The sequence below is a fragment of the Galleria mellonella genome, unplaced genomic scaffold (assembly GCF_026898425.1).
Source record: "Galleria mellonella isolate WM207_F2 unplaced genomic scaffold, CSIRO_AGI_GalMel_v1 utg40, whole genome shotgun sequence".
NCBI lineage: Eukaryota > Metazoa > Arthropoda > Insecta > Lepidoptera > Pyralidae > Galleria > Galleria mellonella.
In genome coordinates this window covers 6,482,702-6,507,518 of record NW_026442094.1, presented here as the reverse complement: position 1 = coordinate 6,507,518, position 24,817 = coordinate 6,482,702, and the positions used below count along the sequence as shown (strand labels likewise).

At 33.6% G+C, this 24,817-nt stretch overlaps 5 protein-coding genes across 6 annotated transcripts; 2 read left to right on the top strand and 3 right to left on the bottom strand.

Moving 5' to 3' along the window:
• Positions 1–608: 608 nt before the first annotated feature.
• On the bottom strand, positions 609–3,414 carry LOC128201369 (uncharacterized). The gene is made up of 2 exons (XM_052898147.1): positions 3,277–3,414; positions 609–2,752 (listed from the first exon to the last, which is right to left on the bottom strand). The coding sequence occupies exon 2, from the start codon at positions 2,745–2,747 to the stop codon at positions 876–878; it is 1,872 nt and encodes a 623-aa protein (XP_052754107.1). The 5' UTR covers positions 2,748–2,752; positions 3,277–3,414; the 3' UTR covers positions 609–875.
• A 595-nt stretch (positions 3,415–4,009) lies between these two features.
• Positions 4,010–4,587, top strand: LOC128201370 (uncharacterized). Its single transcript, XM_052898148.1, has 2 exons — positions 4,010–4,131; positions 4,241–4,587. The coding sequence occupies exons 1-2, from the start codon at positions 4,071–4,073 to the stop codon at positions 4,585–4,587; spliced, it is 408 nt and encodes a 135-aa protein (XP_052754108.1). The 5' UTR covers positions 4,010–4,070.
• Positions 4,588–5,297: 710 nt separating this feature from the next.
• LOC113513665 (uncharacterized) lies at positions 5,298–6,913 on the bottom strand. Its single transcript, XM_026897652.3, has 2 exons — positions 6,677–6,913; positions 5,298–5,692 (listed from the first exon to the last, which is right to left on the bottom strand). Exons 1-2 carry the CDS (start codon positions 6,699–6,701, stop codon positions 5,415–5,417), a joined length of 303 nt encoding a protein of 100 aa, XP_026753453.1. The 5' UTR covers positions 6,702–6,913; the 3' UTR covers positions 5,298–5,414.
• A 2,172-nt stretch (positions 6,914–9,085) lies between these two features.
• Positions 9,086–12,713, top strand: LOC128201374 (uncharacterized). The gene is made up of 2 exons (XM_052898160.1): positions 9,086–10,056; positions 10,581–12,713. The coding sequence occupies exon 2, from the start codon at positions 10,586–10,588 to the stop codon at positions 12,455–12,457; it is 1,872 nt and encodes a 623-aa protein (XP_052754120.1). The 5' UTR covers positions 9,086–10,056; positions 10,581–10,585; the 3' UTR covers positions 12,458–12,713.
• A 3,206-nt stretch (positions 12,714–15,919) lies between these two features.
• On the bottom strand, positions 15,920–20,774 carry LOC113522249 (trypsin, alkaline C-like). 2 transcript variants are annotated; one of them, XM_052898011.1, is made up of 4 exons: positions 20,666–20,774; positions 18,549–18,726; positions 17,779–18,034; positions 15,920–16,267 (listed from the first exon to the last, which is right to left on the bottom strand). In XM_052898011.1, exons 1-4 carry the CDS (start codon positions 20,703–20,705, stop codon positions 15,962–15,964), a joined length of 780 nt encoding a protein of 259 aa, XP_052753971.1. In that variant the 5' UTR covers positions 20,706–20,774; the 3' UTR covers positions 15,920–15,961. The 2 variants fall into 2 exon arrangements, with proteins under 2 accessions (XP_052753971.1, XP_052753970.1); XM_052898010.1 differs by having other exon boundaries at positions 18,549–18,729; positions 20,666–20,743.
• Between the last annotated feature and the right edge of the window lie 4,043 nt (positions 20,775–24,817).

Genomic DNA, 24,817 nt, shown 5'->3' with positions numbered 1-24,817 from the left:
ACCAGAGGTATTACGCATGCGTTGCCGACCCTGAAGAAACCTCTCTTACTTGTTCCTGTTCTCCTTTAACCAAAGGTTATCTGTAATAGATTATTCGAGGGATTTGTAAACCTTTTGTAACTTTATGTATATATTTTAATCTGTACTTTATGCTACTGTTCACTTGATGTTATATGTTTATGTTGTCATTGTTTATTTTATTGTTTCTAGTTCAATAAAGAGTTAAATAAATATTAAAACGAAATCTGTAATCCAAAGACTAATATGAACTAAATTTATAATTAAATTTATAATTAATGAAATAAAAAATATTATAAATTTATTTTATATTTGTTTCATAATACAGTAATTTTTCGAAATTATCTAATTACAATACCAGGCTGAGAGAAAGGTTCTTTTTTTTTATATTATTTTTTAAAGGGCTTTTACCTTCTTCAGGTATATCAGCCCTATCGTACCCTGAACTGATTTCTCAAACAAAACTTTATCTACTTTCCCTTGACGCGGAAAGAGAAGAATTAATGGGCATAGTGAAATAGCTTCTCAGAATAGTCCGCGATACTACTGTGTTTTTGCTATGTAGGTATATCACGAGATATCTTAATCAATTGTCGATAGAGATGGGCAATCCACCTGGGTGGGTTTAAAGTCTGGTGGGTAAAAACCGGGTGTTTTGGGTTTATTGGGTTTAAACCCCATAAACACCCAAATTTTTGGGTGTTTATGATTTTGTACTTCATCATCGTCATCTCAGCCGCAAGACGTCCACTATACTGGACATAGACAATATTATTATGCAGCCTACAGAATAAAAAACTTTTAATTTGATTTTGAGTTTATTAAGAAAGAGATGAAAGTAAAATGTAAAACTACAGTCAATCACTGTCAGATTCAGAGTTATTACAAGCGATGAATTGTATAGGTTCGATAGGCTCTATTTCGTCTAAACTGTTATGTTCATTTACTTGCTCAATGAAAGCTTCTAAGGTATTTTCTTCATTAAACTGAATGTCCTCGCATTCAGCTTTATGTTTAAGATTCCAGTTATAACAAATGAATGAAATTTTTTCAGTTCTTTCAGTTGTAAGTCGATTTCTTTTGTTATTATGTATGTAGCCTTGGATACTAAAGGAACGCTCAGTGGCTGCCGAAGTACAGGGAGCTGATAGAATACGAATCGCTACTTTGCTTAACTCAGTGGAACCACAAATACCTTTCCACCATATTAGGGGCTCAATGCTATCTAATGAGCTCCATACAAATCCTCTGGCCCAAAAGTTTTCTTTAGCTTTATAACACGCCAAATCTGCCATTACATTTGACAAACTTAAGTGTTGGCTTAAATTGTAGATAAACTCCATACCCTTAAGTTCTTCCTCTTGAGTAAGTTCGACTCCTAGAGTCCTGGGGTCTAGAATATATGCTGCAAAATGTATTGGCCTCATTACCATATTGCATCTTGAAGATACTGATGTTAGAATCTGCTGTTTGCTTTCTTCGCTCAATGTCGAAATCTCATTTAATGCAAAACGTATCTTAGCTTGTACATCTCTAAATGTAATGTATGTGCGATGCAAACGATTCTGGTCGCTCTCTAAGTAAAATATGCTTTCAGTGACTGGTTCCAAAATACTTATACATTCCCCTGTCTTCGTCCAGAAATCATCACTTAGAATTAAATCTTTAATATCTCTTGAAATTACCACATCTTCTCTAACTGTTAATATTTGCAAAGCTATCTTATTTGCTTTCAAACTTTTTAACGAAGTAACATGACTTCCCCATCTTGTAGCACAAGGCAATTTTAGTGTTTGTGTAGAATCTTCACCCTGCCTTGATTTTATCAACAAGGAACTTAATCGTTGACTCCTTTTAACAGTTTTTATTATATTTATGGCTTGCATAATAAACACAGTTACTTCTTGTATCTTTACAATATCTTGGCACAACAAGTTAAGGATATGTGCACAGCAACCGAGAGGAACAACATGTGGATATTTGAGTTTTGTTAATTCGAATGCCTTTTGTATATTTCTAGCGTTATCGCCAATAAGTACAAGAAACTTATTTGCTCCATACACTTTCATTACTTTTTCAACTTCTTGGCTAAGGTATTCACTAGTGTGAGGATTACTTTCTGTATTCAAACTTTTAACGTATGCAGGTTGAGGTTTTGATATAAGAAAGTTTATTATTCCTTCATTTCTTAAATTAGACCAGCCATCGCACTGAAGGTGTAAGTAACTACAAGCATTTAGTTCCTCATTTAACTCAAAACGCATTTCTCTATATATTTTATCTAAGTATTTTGTCGCTAAAGCTTTACGTGAAGGTATTTTAAATTTTGGTTGCAATTTTTCGAAAAATTGTATCCATAAAGGATGTTGCACCATCGATAATGGCGTCCCTGTTACAAATATAGCTCTCGCTAATTCTGTTTTTATATGATCATCGGTGTCTTGAAACTCAGCATTTATTGTAGTGTTAGCAGACGACGAGGGGCTTATAAAAGAATCATTTGTCTCTATCTCTGACAGTCCAGACATTTTGGTTTTGGACGAGCTATCTTTTATAAGTTTCATAGAGTCTTTTAATGTTTCTGGAGATTTTGGACAAGTGATAAGATGTTGAAGCATTTTGGCAGCATTACTGAATTTGTAGACCTTATTACAAAGCTTGCAAGAAACAGACTTGTTTGGTAAAGTACGGTAGTGCTCCCATATGCGTAAATCTTTAGGTCTCCCCATTGAACCTAAAAAAATGAACGATGATTAGTTGGTCTGACGAAAATTCAACAATAGAGTGCCTATTTTTTTACAATGATTATTTCTTGTTATTTACAATAAATTTATTAAAAAAATAATAAAATAAATACAAAAAGCCTTTGTAAAATTACATCTCCTCGGAGGATTAAACGCAGACGCTAGTTTATTATCGTATTGTTCTGTATTTTTCTCAGCAACTTCTTTAATTCGATTAGGTACTTACGCATATTATGTTAAAAATAAATATCTAGTACACATCTTAGGCTATCCACCATTATTATCCAATGACGACTCTCAGCTAACTATGCACTATCATCCAAAATAAACGTGTATGGAAAATTTTATCCCAGTCGGTTGAGGATTGAGGATAATTGCATCAACATACGAACATACCTACATACTTTTATTTACATAACGCAAGCTAAATAAAAGCTTGTAATAATACATCTAATTTTAAGTTAAAATTGTTAAGTGATCATGATATAATTGTATCATTCAAAAATCCACTTACCTTTAATTATTTCTTGTTAAGTATAAATATTATTTCAAATCTGCTCCCTTAATATGCACTTTTTTACTGCTTTTCCTACCTAACACGTTACCAGGAAGTCACGTTACCAGAGTCAGAGTAATAGTGAACACGTTTGACAGTGATTGTCGTCGCCTCATATTCAGCGTCGACGAATAGGGGAATCCCCAGTCATAATGTATTGCATGCGTGGCGGTCTTACTTCAAATCCATAAACAAAGAGATAATTACAGAACTCGATACTAGATGGCGCTGTTTTTGTTTGAAGAAAGTTTGCGGGCTAAAATACATAGAATTTCATCAATGACTTCCACAAAGAACAACATTTCTGTTTTTTCTAAGTCCGTATCTCTTCCGTATATTTCATAAGATATAAGCTTGGGCTACATTGTTATGCAACGTGATTTTGTCGCTGTCTTGCTAGCAGGGTTGACAGATATACGATTTAAATCGTACTCATACTATTATTTGTCTATTTTTTAATGTACGATCGTAAAGATTATGATCGTAATTCGCACAAAAACATACGACTTTTTGGTTACCTGGCAACATTTTTATTATGAAACGAACATGCTCACATCATCAGTCACATGCAACAATTTATTGGGGATTTCCCCTTCACATCTGGCAGTCCTGCTTGCTAGAATATAGGTAAGTCAGCCACAGTTACTGACGATCGATATTTAAAGGGTATTGTTTTTGTGCTAAATATTTCATAAAAACGTTATTTAATACTTTGTGGATTATTAATTTAGTTGATAATCACTGGAAGTAAAATGGATGCTAATTTGAGAGATCAAGATCTTCGTATAAAACAGTTAATAAAAGAAAATCTACGTAAGTACTCTTTTTATACCTAGGTAGGTAAGGTATAATAAACACAAAAGGTACTTAGATCGCGTGTGTTCGAAGCATTTATTCTAATAAATTTAATTTAAAATTGTAGAAAGAAAAAAATGTCTGCCAAGCCGTAGCCGAAGCCGATCTCCAAATATATTTGGCGATAGTGAGACCCAGTGTCCAGATGATTTACCCAGCGTCGTCGCAACAAAGAAAAAAAACGAGGATAAAGTAAAAGAAAATTTACTGAAAGAAGAAACAAACTGTTCTAAATGCTTAATTTATGGAGAAGAGGATAAAAGAAATGAGTATTTCGGACTGTTAGTGGCTCAAGAATTTAAATATATACGGCCATGTGTGCGAACGAGGTGTTATGAAGAAATTTTAAAGTATCTACGGGAAGCAAAAGGCCAACATGTTGATCAACTGCAACATGAAAACACTGAAAATTAATTACTTTCATTTTATTATATATAGATTTTTAAAATTTCCTGAAATATTATTAGTTAACGTTTTATTTAATATTGTAGAATTGATCAATACAATTTATAAAAATAATTTATTGGTATTACTTACATATTTTCAAAAAAATACGTAAAAACCTATTTTTTTGGGTGATTATGGGAGTTTATGGGTGTTTATTGGGTTTTTACCAAAGCACCGGGTTTAAACCCGGTGCTTTGCCCATCTGTAATTGTCGACAACGTAGAATAGGTAGCAATAACCCTCTTAAAACATTACCAAAGCTTACCTGCAGTTGCTAACTCGCCTGCCAAACGTGGCAACTACTGACAAATGGGGCTGGCCTATTTTCAGCGGATAGTTATTATAAAACAAATCAATTAAAGAAATCAATTATTTAAGAAAATTACTATTATCATCATATCAGCTTTTAAATATCCACTGCTTCAGCAGGTTTATGCTCATATAAGCTTACTCCTTGGGGAGTTTGCCAGTAATTGCCACGCTTGACAGGCGGATTGGCAACCGCAGTTATGCTCTATAGATGTTTTTAAAGAGACGCTGCTGCTCATCCCTCCAAAGGAAAGGGTGGCCTATTCTCACACACTCACACGGTCAAATTATACATATAACTGGTATATTTATGTTAGTGGTAAGTAATTATTTTTCGATAACAATGCAAATAAAACAACACACAAAATTGAAAACTTTATTGTATTGAAATAAGCCTCGCTTATCACATTGCTCGCAATATCAATCATTCCATACCCATTTCCCATTTAAAATTCAATCATAACGCACACAGAACTATGTCCATTTTACAATTCCGTATGAGTAGAGGGGAATTTCTTTAAAACGGCATGGTATAGATTATAGAAAGCGTAAACGGATACACTTAGAATGACTACCAATGATCCCCCGAAGACGAAACTCAAAAAATTTCCATCAATCATGGTGGTCCCTCGGAGGCTCCTGGCCTGACCCTGGAATAGGTCCTTAGTGCCAGAGCCTGCTGCTTTTCTTTCTTCCATCATCCGTTTCATAGAGGAAAGACGTTCTTTCAACTCGTCTATTGACTCCAGCATATCTTCTGACGCTAAAAAAAGAATTAAATTGTTTTAGTTAATATTATTCTATTATTTTTATTTTATTTTATTTTTTTTTCTATTATGTTTATGTTTGATCACAAATTTCTCATTGCATTTATTTCCAATAGAAGATTTTTTTAATTCTATAAATATTTAAAATAATTTCTACTCTATATATTTTTTGTCTGCAAAATAATTTATTTTATTTATTGAAATAATTTTATTGACTAAAAAAATGGTACAAAAGGTTTTTTATACAACTTAGAATGGCAAACAAGCTGACGGAATTCCACCTGATGGAAATTGGTAACCGTCGCCTATAGACATAAGCATTACCATGGACATAACAGAGTATACTGTTTCGCCCATGGTACAAAAGGTGGGCTAATGCTTGTAGCATTGTTTACCAGCCAACCTTTGGGATGAACAGTGAATCATGAACGCAGTAGGTACCTACTTCATTATTGAGGTATCATATTATGTGAATTCTTTTCAAATTCTGCATCAATTTTAGTAATTCTTTTTGCAAACAATAGTATTTATTTCTAATATAAATATAATCTCCTATTAATTTTACTTTATTTACTAAGCGTAGACTTAAATTATTTTTATTTACTTTAACTCAAATGTTTCGTCATTTAATTAATTCTTTTTTTAGATATTAAATTAAAATATTCATACTATTACTATTATTTATATTATTATATTACTATTATTTATTAGTACTATTTCTATTAAAAAGTCTTGGAGCAAAAAGTCATGAAACATTCAAAAATTTTAATACCAAAAACAAATCAAAAAGTATTATAAAATCAAACAAAAATTAATCGCATACGAAGAAATTCAATATTGTCACAATGTCGCTTGGGACCATTTATCATTAACAATTGCAACGAAAATTAATACAGATTATAAAAAAAAATCTAAACATCTGATTTCCAATATTCGAAATATCTGTTAAAATACGAAATCACATTACATTATTCACTTACCTTCTGACTCTCGTTCTGGACTCATGTTGATTATAATTGTTACTTAACAAGCAACTTAATAAACACTTAAATACTTATCACCAGTCTTTTGTTTTCAAATTCTTTTGCATGCCCTCTGTTCTGAATATTTTGGATATACAAAGATGGCGGACGACGCATGCGCAGTGCAAAAACGGGATGAACGGGAACTATTGATCGGAGACCCGGGAATAAGTATGTACTTAGGTGTAACAGGTCTAGATTGTAGGTAACCTGTTAGCTAACAAAGAATACTTCCAAGTTTCTGTAGGCAAATAGCAATATTTTTTTCATATCTGTCTTATCTTTTGTCCTACGTAAACATTATATTTTGCTATGTAAAGTCGTAATAATTGAGTCCTTTGTCAACCAATTTAAAAAAAAAGGAGTTGGGTTTTATAAGGTTTTATTTTTTTATTTATTGATTATAATGCATTGATATACATAATATAGAGTTGTTACAATGTTCTTATGACGAATAAGTACATGAAACCTGTTTGGATATAGCTAAATTTAAGTAATAGGTAACTAATGGGGGGAAAGGGATTGTTAGCGATGGGGTTTGACGGCCCCATTGCTGGCAATATGCCCTGTTGGGTCGACCTCCACGTGATTCCCCCTGGAAACCATCGTGAGCAATTCTTGTTGAATTCGTCACGATGGGCCAACTGACCTGTTTCATCCTCACCTATCATTCTTCATTGGTGCTCCGCCAGCGTATCCCGATAGCGCAGGCAGGGTTACCATTCCATTATCACCCATTAAAAAAAATAGGTAACTAATATAAATGCATTAATTGCTTGTTTTTAAATAGATTAGTCATGCAATAATTTCGATTTACATTGAATAAATGAACAAATATTTAAAATATCATATTAATCATATAAAAATGAATTGAAGTCAGTCTGGTTATTTAGGTATACTTTTTTTTTAGTACGTTTGTTCCGTTATGGAACAGGCTAAGGTCGGAGACCATGCTGCCTTCATAATTTTTTTTTATACAACTTAGAATGGCAAACAAGCTGACGGCCCACCTGATGGAAAGTGGTAACCGTCGCCTATAGACATGAGCAGTACCATGGACATAACAGAGTATACTGTTTAGGAATGGCAACGCATGGGGGGCCATGCGTTGCCATTCCTGAGGACCCAGATGTTATTCCTCTGTACCCTGTAAATTCACGCCATATCCCACCCTTCAAACCGAAACACAGCCATGCAAACACAACCGCTTCACGGTAGAAACACGAATAGGACAGAGGTACGCAAGCAATCGACTTTTGTACAAAGTCTCCCTCTGGTATATTATACTTGGGTACAGTCTTTTCTACAAAGTCCGATCACTTCATCTGGATAGTCTGGCTGGATAAACTTGTTATCTCAATGTACCAGAAGTTGACTTTATAGCAATTAATACGCATGACCTAGTATTTCTAGCGCTACCCAGCTGTGCTTTCATGATTTGAAAGGCAAATTGTACCTGAGAAATCATTGGATGTTTACTTAGTTTCTAAATTAACTGGTGTTTAAATTAGATACGTACTAAATGGTTAAGCAATAACAGGTCAGTTTTTATTTTCAGTGGTTGATAATGGCGAAGCACTAGTAAGATATGATGGGTGAGGAAAGCAAGTCAGTTAACCCAGGATGACTATTTCAAAAAGAATTAAGAATGATGGTTTACATGGGAAATTTTTATTTATATATTTATTTATTAGTACATATATATGTGTACATGGCGGACTTAATGCTAAAAACATTCTCTCCCAGTCAACCATAGGGAAGTGTCAGAATACTCGAATACGGTACTAGTACAGATGGGCAAAGCACCGGGTTTAAACCCGGTGCTTTGGTAAAAACCCAATAAACACCCATAAACTCCCATAATCACCCAAAAAAATAGGTTTTTACGTATTTTTTTGAAAATATGTAAGTAATACCAATAAATTATTTTTATAAATTGTATTGATCAATTCTACAATATTAAATAAAACGTTAACTAATAATATTTCAGGAAATTTTAAAAATCTATATATAATAAAATGAAAGTAATTAATTTTCAGTGTTTTCATGTTGCAGTTGATCAACATGTTGGCCTTTTGCTTCCCGTAGATACTTTAAAATTTCTTCATAACACCTCGTTCGCACACATGGCCGTATATATTTAAATTCTTGAGCCACTAACAGTCCGAAATACTCATTTCTTTTATCCTCTTCTCCATAAATTAAGCATTTAGAACAGTTTGTTTCTTCTTTCAGTAAATTTTCTTTTACTTTATCCTCGTTTTTTTCTTTGTTGCGACGACGCTGGGTAAATCATCTGGACACTGGGTCTCACTATCGCCAAATATATTTGGAGATCGGCTTCGGCTACGGCTTGGCAGACATTTTTTTCTTTCTACAATTTTAAATTAAATTTATTAGAATAAATGCTTCGAACACACGCGATCTAAGTACCTTTTGTGTTTATTATACCTTACCTACCTAGGTATAAAAAGAGTACTTACGTAGATTTTCTTTTATTAACTGTTTTATACGAAGATCTTGATCTCTCAAATTAGCATCCATTTTACTTCCAGTGATTATCAACTAAATTAATAATCCACAAAGTATTAAATAACGTTTTTATGAAATATTTAGCACAAAAACAATACCCTTTAAATATCGATCGTCAGTAACTGTGGCTGACTTACCTATATTCTAGCAAGCAGGACTGCCAGATGTGAAGGGGAAATCCCCAATAAATTGTTGCATGTGACTGATGATGTGAGCATGTTCGTTTCATAATAAAAATGTTGCCAGGTAACCAAAAAGTCGTATGTTTTTGTGCGAATTACGATCATAATCTTTACGATCGTACATTAAAAAATAGACAAATAATAGTATGAGTACGATTTAAATCGTATATCTGTCAACCCTGCTAGCAAGACAGCGACAAAATCACGTTGCATAACAATGTAGCCCAAGCTTATATCTTATGAAATATACGGAAGAGATACGGACTTAGAAAAAACAGAAATGTTGTTCTTTGTGGAAGTCATTGATGAAATTCTATGTATTTTAGCCCGCAAACTTTCTTCAAACAAAAACAGCGCCATCTAGTATCGAGTTCTGTAATTATCTCTTTGTTTATGGATTTGAAGTAAGACCGCCACGCATGCAATACATTATGACTGGGGATTCCCCTATTCGTCGACGCTGAATATGAGGCGACGACAATCACTGTCAAACGTGTTCACTATTACTCTGACTCTGGTAACGTGACTTCCTGGTAACGTGTTAGGTAGGAAAAGCAGTAAAAAAGTGCATATTAAGGGAGCAGATTTGAAATAATATTTATACTTAACAAGAAATAATTAAAGGTAAGTGGATTTTTGAATGATACAATTATATCATGATCACTTAACAATTTTAACTTAAAATTAGATGTATTATTACAAGCTTTTATTTAGCTTGCGTTATGTAAATAAAAGTATGTAGGTATGTTCGTATGTTGATGCAATTATCCTCAATCCTCAACCGACTGGGATAAAATTTTCCATACACGTTTATTTTGGATGATAGTGCATAGTTAGCTGAGAGTCGTCATTGGATAATAATGGTGGATAGCCTAAGATGTGTACTAGATATTTATTTTTAACATAATATGCGTAAGTACCTAATCGAATTAAAGAAGTTGCTGAGAAAAATACAGAACAATACGATAATAAACTAGCGTCTGCGTTTAATCCTCCGAGGAGATGTAATTTTACAAAGGCTTTTTGTATTTATTTTATTATTTTTTTAATAAATTTATTGTAAATAACAAGAAATAATCATTGTAAAAAAATAGGCACTCTATTGTTGAATTTTCGTCAGACCAACTAATCATCGTTCATTTTTTTAGGTTCAATGGGGAGACCTAAAGATTTACGCATATGGGAGCACTACCGTACTTTACCAAACAAGTCTGTTTCTTGCAAGCTTTGTAATAAGGTCTACAAATTCAGTAATGCTGCCAAAATGCTTCAACATCTTATCACTTGTCCAAAATCTCCAGAAACATTAAAAGACTCTATGAAACTTATAAAAGATAGCTCGTCCAAAACCAAAATGTCTGGACTGTCAGAGATAGAGACAAATGATTCTTTTATAAGCCCCTCGTCGTCTGCTAACACTACAATAAATGCTGAGTTTCAAGACACCGATGATCATATAAAAACAGAATTAGCGAGAGCTATATTTGTAACAGGGACGCCATTATCGATGGTGCAACATCCTTTATGGATACAATTTTTCGAAAAATTGCAACCAAAATTTAAAATACCTTCACGTAAAGCTTTAGCGACAAAATACTTAGATAAAATATATAGAGAAATGCGTTTTGAGTTAAATGAGGAACTAAATGCTTGTAGTTACTTACACCTTCAGTGCGATGGCTGGTCTAATTTAAGAAATGAAGGAATAATAAACTTTCTTATATCAAAACCTCAACCTGCATACGTTAAAAGTTTGAATACAGAAAGTAATCCTCACACTAGTGAATACCTTAGCCAAGAAGTTGAAAAAGTAATGAAAGTGTATGGAGCAAATAACTTTCTTGTACTTATTGGCGATAACGCTAGAAATATACAAAAGGCATTCGAATTAACAAAACTCAAATATCCACATGTTGTTCCTCTCGGTTGCTGTGCACATATCCTTAACTTGTTGTGCCAAGATATTGTAAAGATACAAGAAGTAACTGTGTTTATTATGCAAGCCATAAATATAATAAAAACTGTTAAAAGGAGTCAACGATTAAGTTCCTTGTTGATAAAATCAAGGCAGGGTGAAGATTCTACACAAACACTAAAATTGCCTTGTGCTACAAGATGGGGAAGTCATGTTACTTCGTTAAAAAGTTTGAAAGCAAATAAGATAGCTTTGCAAATATTAACAGTTAGAGAAGATGTGGTAATTTCAAGAGATATTAAAGATTTAATTCTAAGTGATGATTTCTGGACGAAGACAGGGGAATGTATAAGTATTTTGGAACCAGTCACTGAAAGCATATTTTACTTAGAGAGCGACCAGAATCGTTTGCATCGCACATACATTACATTTAGAGATGTACAAGCTAAGATACGTTTTGCATTAAATGAGATTTCGACATTGAGCGAAGAAAGCAAACAGCAGATTCTAACATCAGTATCTTCAAGATGCAATATGGTAATGAGGCCAATACATTTTGCAGCATATATTCTAGACCCCAGGACTCTAGGAGTCGAACTTACTCAAGAGGAAGAACTTAAGGGTATGGAGTTTATCTACAATTTAAGCCAACACTTAAGTTTGTCAAATGTAATGGCAGATTTGGCGTGTTATAAAGCTAAAGAAAACTTTTGGGCCAGAGGATTTGTATGGAGCTCATTAGATAGCATTGAGCCCCTAATATGGTGGAAAGGTATTTGTGGTTCCACTGAGTTAAGCAAAGTAGCGATTCGTATTCTATCAGCTCCCTGTACTTCGGCAGCCACTGAGCGTTCCTTTAGTATCCAAGGCTACATACATAATAACAAAAGAAATCGACTTACAACTGAAAGAACTGAAAAAATTTCATTCATTTGTTATAACTGGAATCTTAAACATAAAGCTGAATGCGAGGACATTCAGTTTAATGAAGAAAATACCTTAGAAGCTTTCATTGAGCAAGTAAATGAACATAACAGTTTAGACGAAATAGAGCCTATCGAACCTATACAATTCATCGCTTGTAATAACTCTGAATCTGACAGTGATTGACTGTAGTTTTACATTTTACTTTCATCTCTTTCTTAATAAACTCAAAATCAAATTAAAAGTTTTTTATTCTGTAGGCTGCATAATAATATTGTCTATGTCCAGTATAGTGGACGTCTTGCGGCTGAGATGACGATGATGAAGTACAAAATCATAAACACCCAAAAATTTGGGTGTTTATGGGGTTTAAACCCAATAAACCCAAAACACCCGGTTTTTACCCACCAGACTTTAAACCCACCCAGGTGGATTGCCCATCTCTAGGTACTAGTAATCTACACTAATATTACAAAGAGGAAAGATTTGTATTTTTGTATGTATGTATGTTTGTAATGAATAAACTCAAAAACTATTTAGCCGATTTCAAAAATTCACCATTAGAAAGTTACATTCACCCTGAGTAACATAGGCTATATTTATTGCTAGTAAAGATTAGGGATCCTTACTAAAACGTTAGTAACGTAACTAAAGGTGTAAAAAAATGCTATAAAGTATCTTTGGTCGCGTGCGCTGCGGAAACTATTGGTGATAGAACAAAAGTATGTTCTACAATATTGAAGAAAATATCAATAACTACAAAAAACTTTGCGATACTATATGTCCAAATATTATCGTTATGTTACAATAACCACTATTTAAAATGTTGTAAAAATGTCCACCAGTGTGAAGCCGGAACCGGCTGCTAGTTAATATATATAAATAACAAATATACTTACACATATATGACATATACTATATTATACACGTAATTGAGAATAATATAAAGTACTTACTGCTCGGATAAAGTAAAAAATGAGCATGAACGTTTTTTTTTTAAAGACGGTTTAGTCGGTAGTCTCTTAATGGCATTAGGAAGCGCGTTCCAGAGTCGTGAAGAATGTAGGAGAAAAGACTTTGAAGCGAAACCAGTACGGTGAGAGGGGATACATACTTGGACAATATTACTTGAACGAAGATCATGAATCGCGTGGTGGTAGACGTAATTTTGTTTTTTTTTTTTGTTTTTCATTATTTTATCTCTTTTGCTGTGCATTATGTGTATGTTCGTATTGTAATTTGTGTGTAAAATATATATATATATATATATATATATATATATATATATATATATATATATATATATATATATATATATATATATATATATATATATATATATATATATATATATATATATAAGTTTGTTTTTAAAAATGTCCAGCGTCCGAGTGTCCTGCGTCGGAGTATACAGCATCCGAGTGTCTAGTGTCCGAGTAGCTGCTTGAACACTAGACACTCGGATGCTAGACAGTTCACATTCGGACAGTAGACACTCAGGCATTTGTCACTAGGATATTAGGCACTCCACACTTGGGCACTAAATACTCGGCACTCGGTCACTATACATGTATATTGATATTATTAGAAAAACACTTGTCCGCTTTTCCACAAAAAGTTGTTATAATAAATATCTTTCCAGTTCCGCCATTTAAGGCATTTTCAAAGATTATTTGCACTATTAATCATGTTCCTGCCTCTATCTCAATTTATTTTGGGTCGGCACAATATGTTTTTATCCATATTGCTCATAGTTTAGGCTTTTATTTTTTCAGTCGGCCATCGGCTCTCCTTTGAAAGATAGAAAGAAAGGAATAATTTAATCGAAGAAGCATGCGAACATGTACTTACAGATTGGTCCCATAGAAGTTTTATCAAAATCGGTTTAGTAATTCAATTTTTAGATCGAAATAACAAATTTTTCCATATTTTATCATAATTATTTAGGAACATGATCTTAAATTGTAGTAATTTCTAATTGTATTATGCCTTTTTAATGGAATTTAAATATAAGTATACATATAATATTATTTAAAACATTTTGTATTTTCTTTCATTCTTTATTAAAATGTTTAAAAACAGTGATACAAAGTATCACATTTTAAATAATGTGATGTAATCGATAACTATAGCAATTTAATTTGTCAATAAATTTACAAGTAACACCTAAGAACAAGGAATAACAAGTAACACGTATTAATTAAAAAGAAAAAAACAATGTCATGTTTGAAATGGTTTGATACGCCTAGCTCCCTCTGCCTTTATAAGTCGAATTTATGAATCTACCCAAGTCTACTTTCTCTTAAACGCCGAGAGTTGTGAAATTTATTTCTAACATTTGTACTAGATGGCGCTTTACCGGAAAAACTAATAATACGAAATATAAAATTTATTTTAAAAAGGTAACAATATTAATGGTGGACCAACATGAATATAAACCATAATATCGACTATCCAAATCGGTTAGAATTAGCAGAGATATTGCGTGATATATACACAAAAGTCATAACAAAAAATCGATTTCATACCTGTACTCCGTATTGAAGTCAATGAGAAATAACATTGATTTATTTACACTGAAATCAATAAGTAAAAATATACAAAACATAAAATACAAAAAATATAAACAAAATCGTCCGCGTCTGTCTATTTCTCCGTTTTTTTTCTTCTTAATTACACGTAACAGAAAATTGGATATACTTTTTATTTTTGGTTTCCAACAGAATTTAAAAAGAAGGAAATTCTAATTCTCAATTTAGTTGTATTTTTTTTTTTAATATTTGTTAGCTAAAAACTCCGTCAATTATAAACCGATTCGAAAAAATAGATAATATAATCATACCATAGATTAACCATAGAAATTTTATCAAAATTGTAATTAAATAGATAGATAGATAGATATATCGTTTATTTGTTTGTTACTAATCACACACAACATGTACATAAGAATAGATAATACATAAAACAACATAAGATTTATAAAATTGTGTTATTATATGTGATCTGCAGCAATACAAATGAGATTTATTAGTAAAAAAAATAACTGTAGTTTCTTAACTAGTATTTTATTATAGTTTTATAAGAGTACAGTAATTATGGTTTTAGAACTGGGCTCCTAAATAGATTAATATAATAACCTGTGTTAATTGTTTCAGTAGTTTAGCTTTGAAATAAAAACAACCGGTTTTGGCACAATTGAAATCTTTTTTGTATGGAATGCGGTCTTAAATTCTGTACGCATTCGTCTTAAATGTCTCGTTTTTAGAAATATTTAAAGTAAATAATATATTATGAATCCGAAAATTAATAATAATAATATAATAATAATTGTTTTAAATGAAACTTTGTTATCATCATCAGCCAGTGGCTATCCACTGCTGAATATAGATCTATCCCATAAGTCTATGGCAGTCTATGGCATATAGTTAGGCGACTGCTTAACTGCTTAAAAGGTTCCGAGCCACCTGCATTCACTGATTCCCTGCAATGCATTAGAAGTCGTCGCACCGTCTAGTGGGGAGTCGTCCTAAACTATGTTTGCCTGTGTTGGGATTATATCCCAACTAAATACATAAAATGCTTTATATACCGATTCATGCGGGAAATGCCGCGAGATACAGTTAGTATTTTTAATAAAAAAAAACTACATTAAAAAATCTTAAAATCTTTAATCCTTATAGTATCACAAAATCAGACAGCAGTCGATATTATCCAGTTAGTGTACGAAGCGACGTTGGTGCTGACTCCGGGGTAAAAGGCCTGAGCGCATCCTTGACCCCAGGAGACGATACCAACCAGTATGTTCTGGTAGTACAGAGGACCCCCAGAGTCACCTTGGCACGCGTCACGACCCCCGACGTCTAAAATGCCCGCGCAGATCATATTCTCTGTCACTGATCTGCGAGGGAACAGTGTTTGGTATCTTTCATGGCATAATTGGCGATTGACGGTGAAGATTTCTACATCCTGAAGAATAGGAGAAGCGGACCCGCCTTGCTGTAAAAAATGGTGTAAAAAATCTTAATCCTCAGGAATGGCAACGCATAGGGAGTATCATGGGCGAAACAGTATACGCTGTTATGTCCATGGAACTGCTCATGTCTATAGGCGACGGTTACCACTTTCCATCAGGTGGGCCATCAGCTTCTTTGCCATTCTAAGTTGTATAAAAAAAAATTGACGTAACATTATTTCTAACCATCTTGTTAACAAAAGAAGTTTTTAGAAACTGTTTACACTTTTGAATCGTCATTTTTTTTATTGTTTAATGCTTATCAAACACAAGGCATGCTGTGGTTGCCTATAAATGTAAGAACAGTTAGATTTAATCTACCAGTGTATTGTACTAAAATGTTTAGCTGTATCTTATGTTGGTAATCCTATAAATAAATAAATAAATGCAGGGTTGGGAAAGTTGTTATCTGTTGAGAAGAGGCTGCGAGAAACTCAATAGTTACTATTTTAAATCTCTATTAACATTATATGTATTAATTTAAATGTACTATGTCTCAAATTCGTTAAAAGTCCGTTCATGATCGACTAACACCATACACATTTGTCATTCAAGTAAACGTTTAGTGCGCAATAGTCTTTGTTCAATAAGCGTTTTTTAATAACAGATTTAAACTTATTAAAAGTCAGATTTAAAATATATTTCGGGATTTTATTATAACATGCTCATGGGCAGGCTCCTTAAAAAGACGTATATCTATTTTTAGATATGTCTTTGCTCATAGTTGAAAGCCCCAGTCCTGATCCTGGAATGGGCACGCTCTTTCCCCTCCTCTAAATACGCCAGTGCAAATCGCGCTTAAACAGCCGAACGGATTTGAAAAAAAATTCGAACGTCTAGTGTATATCCTAACTTAACGTATGGGATACTTTATTTTCACATGAATGAAGTAGCCGAATACAGCATCATCATCAGCTATTAACTGTCCACTGCTCAACATAAGCCTCCTCCATAAGGAAGGTGTCGCCAGTAGTTTCCACGCTTGGCAGGTGGGTTGGCAACCGCAGTTTGGCTTTGACGATGTTTTAAGAGGGTGTTCATACTTCGACCTAATAGGGCATATTGCAAGCGATGTGGTTGTCAAACTCGATTGCTAACAATCCCTTTCCCTCCCAGCTCTAGGTGTTCTTTACTGATTCCTCTTAACATTTCATAATCCTAGCTTGAGTATCAGGCGATTGGTGCGATTGTGCGGCACTTTTTTCCATCATCAGCGTCATATCAGCCTTTAACTGTCCACTGCTGAACATAGGCCTCTCTTTTGGAGATTTTGCCTGTAGTTACCACGCTTAGCAACCAGATTGGCAACCGCAGTTTGGCTTTGATGATGTTTTAAGAGGGTGTTCATACTTCGATTATAGACATTAAGTTCCTTTAGTCGTGACTTACTATATCCACGGGAAAGGAAGATGTGGCCCATTCTATGCCGTGACCACATCGCTGTATTATATAATTCCACGCAGGATACAGCTAGTAAGTAACTAAATACACTTACAGAAGTAGCACCCCAACCAGCATGCACCACAGGCAAGTTATCAGGTAGTTCGAAGCTTTGGATGACTATAGCCACTGGTTGGATGACATTGCTGAACGTCAACCTATCGGCCAATCGGACCACACTGATGTCACCATCTAGGGTTATACTGCTGTACGAAGGATGGTTAATAGCCGCTTCGACGTATACGATAACTCCACCTGAGTTTCGGTTTGTTGTGCCAGCCCTGATACGGCGGCTGTTCACATCGAAGAAACTGTAAGGAGAAGATTCATTTTAATATCATCGTAATTAGGGGGGAAAGGGGTTGTTAGTAATGGAGACTGAGAATCCCATTGCTAGCAATATACCCAACCAGGTCGACCTCCTCGTGGTTCCCCCTGGAAACTATCATAGTTAATTCCGGATGAATTCATCATGATGGGCTAACTGGGCTGTTTTCATTCTCATCTATCACCCTTCACTGGTGCTCCGGCAGCGTATCCTGTTAGCGCAGGCGGGGTTACCATACCATTTTCCCCCATAAAAAAACATTGTAATTATTAATCCTACTACTACTACCTCTCCCTTTATTACTATTTTCCTGTGTTCTCTCTTAATTTTTCTTCGTCATTTTCTTCTTTTATGTGTGTGCTATTAATTATGTGCTTTAATGTCTAATTTGATGCGATTTTTTCTGATCTGCGTCTGGCAGTAAGAATTTAATAATAAGATAAGAGAGATAATGGTATGACAAGGACAATGATGAAGAGGTCTGGTGATTAACTTACATTCCTGCGAAACAGTGTGCAGCAGACAGTACGTAGAGTGAGTTGAGCACGCTGGCGGCACAGGACTGTGACCAGATCAACAATGACCTGAACTCCACTTGAACAATGGTCGGGTATTCCTCGATCGTCGTGTCATTGCCCCCCACGATTCTATTCTGTTCTGATGCTGTGCAAACAGCTGTTGAAAATATTTATATGGTGATATCAAAATTATTGGAAATTTCCCATGGGTGTCGTAAGGAGCTATTATAGGAATTTAATGGTCGAAAGATAAACAGTAGCGTTCTTCTTAAGCCTAACTGCGGTTGCCAACCCGCCTACTAAACTTGGCTACTACTGGTAAACGCCCCAAGCGTAATACGAAATAACCAGCCAAAATACGGGAAACTACACTTTCATGTTTCTGCCGTGATGCAATTGTATTTGCATGGTTGTGTTTCTATTTGAAGATTAGGATGTGGCAATGAAATTACGAGGTACAGAGGACAGTCCTCAGTGATGGCAATGCATGAGGAGTATCATGGGCGTCACAGTATACTCTGATATATCCATGATACTGTTCACGTCTATAGGTGAAATTTACCACTTTCCATCACGTAAACCGTCAGTTTGTTTGCCATTCCTTAGACTTATCGTATAAAATAAAACTAGGATGATTATAAACAAATCACGGTCACCAAACTAGCTTGTGTTAGGAATATCAGACAACAATCGTCTGAGATTGTAGCATTAGATTAGATAGGTGTATTTCTATGCTAGCTTTTACCTGCGACTTCGTCTGCGTTATCCGTAAAAGTAGCCTATACTCTTCTCCATCCCATATAATACCTAAGTGTATACTAAATTTCATTGTGATAAATTCGTTAAGGGGCTATAAAGTAATGCTGGTTATTTAATTATGAAATTAAATTTATTTGCCAGAAACATTGTAGATAAGCACATTTTATCTACAATGTTTCTGGCAAATAAATTTCACATGAAAATAAATAAATTTCACACAAAAACAAATAATCTTGTAAACTTGCTGTGGCATTTGTCAAGTTTACAAGATGTCCATTATGTGTCGCCACATCAAACGGTATGCAAATATTAATAACTAAATTTACATAGTTATATTTATTTAATTTTTAATTACTTACTACATTATACAATACACAATACACAAAAATCACTACTGGTACCAAGTGCACACTTTGGGTCATGCATTATAAGCAATCAATAAATCTATTATAAAATAAATAAAAATGATAGAAAAGTTTTAGCTTATTTTTTTTTTGTATCTACAACTTAGAATGGCAATCAAGCTGACGGCCCACCTGATGGAAAGTGGTAACTGTCGTCTATAGACATGAGCAGTACCATGGACATAACAGAGTGTACTGTTTCACCCATGATACCCCCCATGCGTTGCCATTCCTGAGGACTCAGGTGTTATTCCTCTGTAACCTGTAAATTCACGCCATAGCCCACCCTTCAAACCGAAACACAGACATGCAAACACAACTGCTTTACGGTTGAAACATAAATGGGACAGAGGTACCCAAGCAAACGACTTTTGTACAAAGTCTCTCTTGACCACTGTTATTACTACCAATTATCTTCGAGTGTTGGCAGTCATTATTTGAAATTGTTGGAGAACATTATTTCAAAATTGTTGGAAGACATTAATTCCACTGCTATTAGTATATGTAATACTAATAACAGCGGATTTAATCAAAATAATTTTAATCAAATAACCAGCGATATGGACTTCCGCAAGATAACACTTCATTCAGTAAAATATCTATAACGTAATAAACAAACACACTTTCATATCTATAATATAATAATAGTAAAGATTTTCTCGACAATTTTAAACGACAAAACTAAATCACCGTACCTTTAAAACAATATATCACAAAATTACAAAAATTAACATACAAAGTAAAATTTATTTCCCTTTTCTTTGAAAAAAAAAAAACTTTAATTTTGACCAAAACTAAATTTAAAAAATATTAAGTTAAAAAATAACCATGTAATTAGACACACAGTTAACCAGGCTATCACATATGACACACTCAAATAAGTAGTCCTATTAATACTTCATCTTTTCAAAGTTGGTTAAAAACAGTACCTACCTGCCAAGATCAGTACACTCAAGATTAGTTTTAATGTCATTGTTATCGTATACACGTTATTTAAAGCGTGAACAATTAAAATATAATATTATAACGTCTCACCTTTTTATAAACTTTATTTTATCAAATTATTATCCTTATCGATATTTATTGCATACAATAAATTCGTACGACAAGTTGTGCTGTCGTCACAAACCGACGATAAATAATATCTAGTTTCCACCATCTTATCTCGTTAGCTACTGAATTAAATTAATCTATATAATAATGCCACTATGAATAATCTTTTTTTATGAATCATTAACAATTTATTAATGGTGGTGTTATTGATGTAAAAATTGTAAAACAATCACGTAAATCAGTCACGTAACGATTTGTTTTTATAGTACAGGGGCAAACGAGTTTTTCGCCCGCAACATCAGAGTTATTGCAGGTGTGCTACAAACATTTCAATAGGGAATATGCTGTTTTCTTGAAGGATACGATGTCGTATTGACTAAGAAATACAATAGAATGGTTGAGCAGGTAATATTTTTTAAAATTATACTATTATAATAATAATAATAATAATAAATCTCTTTATTTTCAGGTATATATCCATAGTTTACATTTTTACATTATTAATTAAACAAACTATTATTATTATTCTTAAAATATACATTAATTATAAAATACCAATTTAAATTATTTTATTATAAAATCTCTTGTCGTCAGGTATGCTGTGAGGAATACAGTCTTTACAATATGATTACTTGTTGTCATTAATCTGTCATGAAATTTTGCCTTATAATTACGTAAAATAGCAAAAAAATCATTAACCCTGTTCTCTGCAAACATGCCAGACACACTATACCGCCATGGCAAGTTGAGCATCGCTCGGAATGCGTTATTGTATTGCACACGCAGTGTGTTATAAGCTCTCTTCGTATAACTATACCATAATTGGTTGGTGTAAAAAGCCTGACAATAAGACTTAAACAATGTCAATTTGACTAGCTTCAAACAGTGGTTAAATCGTCTAGCCAGCATATTGCTTCTACATGCAATGTTACGTCTTTGTCTCTCCAGATCGCTATCATCTATCTATTAACTTAACCCTTCTTTGCATGATTTTTTTATTGGTAAAATAAATCAAGGTTGATTAGATAGATAATAAATCAAGATAGATTCATGTTCAAAATTAAAGCAAAAATGGTTAAAAAAATAAATTTGCTAGCTAAGTTTTTTTCTGCAATGGACATTAAAAAGGTATTCAGACACGATCAACTTAAAGTGAACTTGTTATTTTAAATAATTTTGGGGCATTCAATGTTATGATGGAAATTTACACCATTATACAAAGAAGGGTTAAGAACGTACACGAATTACATAGATAAATTTCAATAAGGTATTTCCAAATAAAACCAAAAATAAACACTTTAAATGTAACAATGTTTATAAATTTTTAATAACAATTATTTATTAACATTTATAAAAATAATAAATACAGTTAATTTTGATGAGAACTGATATAAAAGGCGGCCTTATCGTCAAGCAGTTTGCTTCCAGATAACCTTTGGGTAAAGGACATTCATAAACCTATTATTAATATTTCCTAATATATTTTCAATAAACTTCAAATAATGAGGAAGTTGTCAATTTGACTACATTCCCTTTACCGCAGAACGCCGAATTAAACCGAATTAGATTATATTTTTTTTTTTTTAAATATTATTAAACGTGTTTATTGCACAAAAAGAAATAACAGAGAGTTAAAGAAATAATCCCTTAATTCCAATAAAGTGTATGGATTCGGCATTTTTAGGTAATTTTAACTCGACTCTATTATAAAATATCATTTGTATATGAATTACAACAAAAAAATATAATTAAAATATTGAGGTCGATTTCGGCCGATTATCAAATATTGACCCATATATTTTTTTTAAAGATATTATTAAACGTGTTTAATGCACAAAAAGAAATAACAGAGAGTTAAAGAAGTAATAGAGAACAGGGATATCATTTATACCAAAATTTATATATTTTTTTATGTAACTTAGAATGGCAAACAAGCTGACGGCCCATTTGATGGAAAGTGGTAATCGTCGACTATAGACATGAGCAGTACCATGGACATAACAGAGTATACTGTTTCGCCCATGATACCCTCATGTGTTGCTATTTCTGATGAATAAGGTGTTATGCCCCTGTACCCTGTAAAATCACTGCCGGGGATATGGCAGTGATTTTACAGGGTAAAATCCCCCCTCCCCCCCACCCTTCAAACCAAAACACAGCCATGCAAAAAGGCGGACTTCCCTAACAATAAAAAATAAGTTATATTATGTAAAGAAAGCATTACTGTCAATCGCCAAACTAGGTCAGACCTGTATCTTGGTGACTACCTTTATATTTATTTAGTGGTATATTATATTTACCGTATGGTCCCGGTATAGAATGGACCACCCGTTCCTTTCCCGTAGCTGTCGTAAGAGGCGACTAAGGGAGCTTATGGCGGAGGGATGGGCAGCAGCGACCCACTTAAAACATCTGTAAAAGCACAACTGCGGTTGCCAACCCGCCTACCAAGCGTGGCAATTACTGGCAAAACTCCCCTTATGGGGAAGGCTTATGTTCAACAGTTACAGTTAAGGGCTGAAATAATAATAATAATAAATATCTTAGTTCCCGCGTCACGTAAATATTACTGCATCAAAGTGGATGCAGTATTCCTGAAGGTGTAACTTTAAATCTGGTATATGTTTTATTATTCATTGATACACCATCTAAAAATGGTATTATATAGTTCATGCCTTTTTCTACTTCCATTCCAATCACGAAGTGTCGGGCAAAAACTTCGTAATATCTAAAATCTAATCTAATTACGTTACATATTTTTTTAAATAGTTTTTCCTTATTTACTTTTTATTTATCTTGAACGCCAACTATCTATGCGTTAACATTCTAAATAAACAATAAAGAAAGCCAGTTTTGTATATATATTTACTTATTATGATTTTATCAAAAGGGGACTTGTACAAAACTTATACAAAAGTCATCTGCTTGGGTGTCTCATTCGTGTTTTGACCGTGAAGCAGTTGTGTTTGCATGGCTGTGTTTCGGTTTGAGGAGTGTGATATAGTAATAAAATTACAGGGTAGATAGGCATAACACCTGAGTCCTCAGGAATGGCAACGAATGGGGGGTGGGGGGGTATCATGGGCGAGACAGTTTACTCTGTTATGTCCATGGTACTGCTCATGTCTATAGGCGACGGTTTTCACTTTCCATCAGGAGGACCGTCAGCTTGTTTGCCATTCTAAGTTGTATAAAAAAATATATATAGAAATGCGCTTGAACAATCTTCTAATTTAATTTAGTTTTCTTTAAATACATTCTCGATTTTACCCGCGACCTCAACAATATACAAGATATGTTTACTAACCGGTATAAATAGGTAGTCCTTCTCTGTCCCATATAGTAAATGTATACCAAATTCCATAGTAATTAATTAATCTATTAAGGCACTAAAAGGTAACACAAACAAACTTATTAATTTTTAATATAAATAAGGGTTTTGAATGGATGATAATGAAATAGTAACCCCGCCTGCGCTATCGGTACACGCTGGCGGGGCACCAGTGACAGATGATAGGTGAGAATAAAAAGGCAGGTCAGTTGACCTATCGTGACCATTTGCACGAGAATTAACTATGATGGTTTCCAGGGGAAACCGACTGAAGGTCGACCTGATAGGGTGTACCTATTGTTAGCAAAGAGGTTGTTCGAACCCATTACTAACAATTCCTTCCCCCCCCCCCTCCTTTTACTTTATTAGGTCTAGTATCAATGTTGTACTCGTGTTGTAACTAACATCTATCAACAACATCTATTATTTTTTTACTTTTTTTTTAACATCTATTTTTTTCTGTCTCCACCAATTCACAATTTCTCTCAGACATTGCAAAGGTTGACTGGAAGAAATCCTTTTTCCCTTTAAGTCCATTGTACTCATTCTTTTCTTAAGAACTCTGTATCCCATAATTTAAGACTTTACTGTACAATAATGTATCACGAACAAACAAACATCAGCAAATAATCATTTTTATTTTGTGTTACTGTTCTTAATCATTGGATCTTCGCGTATTATATAGGTATAATAAGATTTAT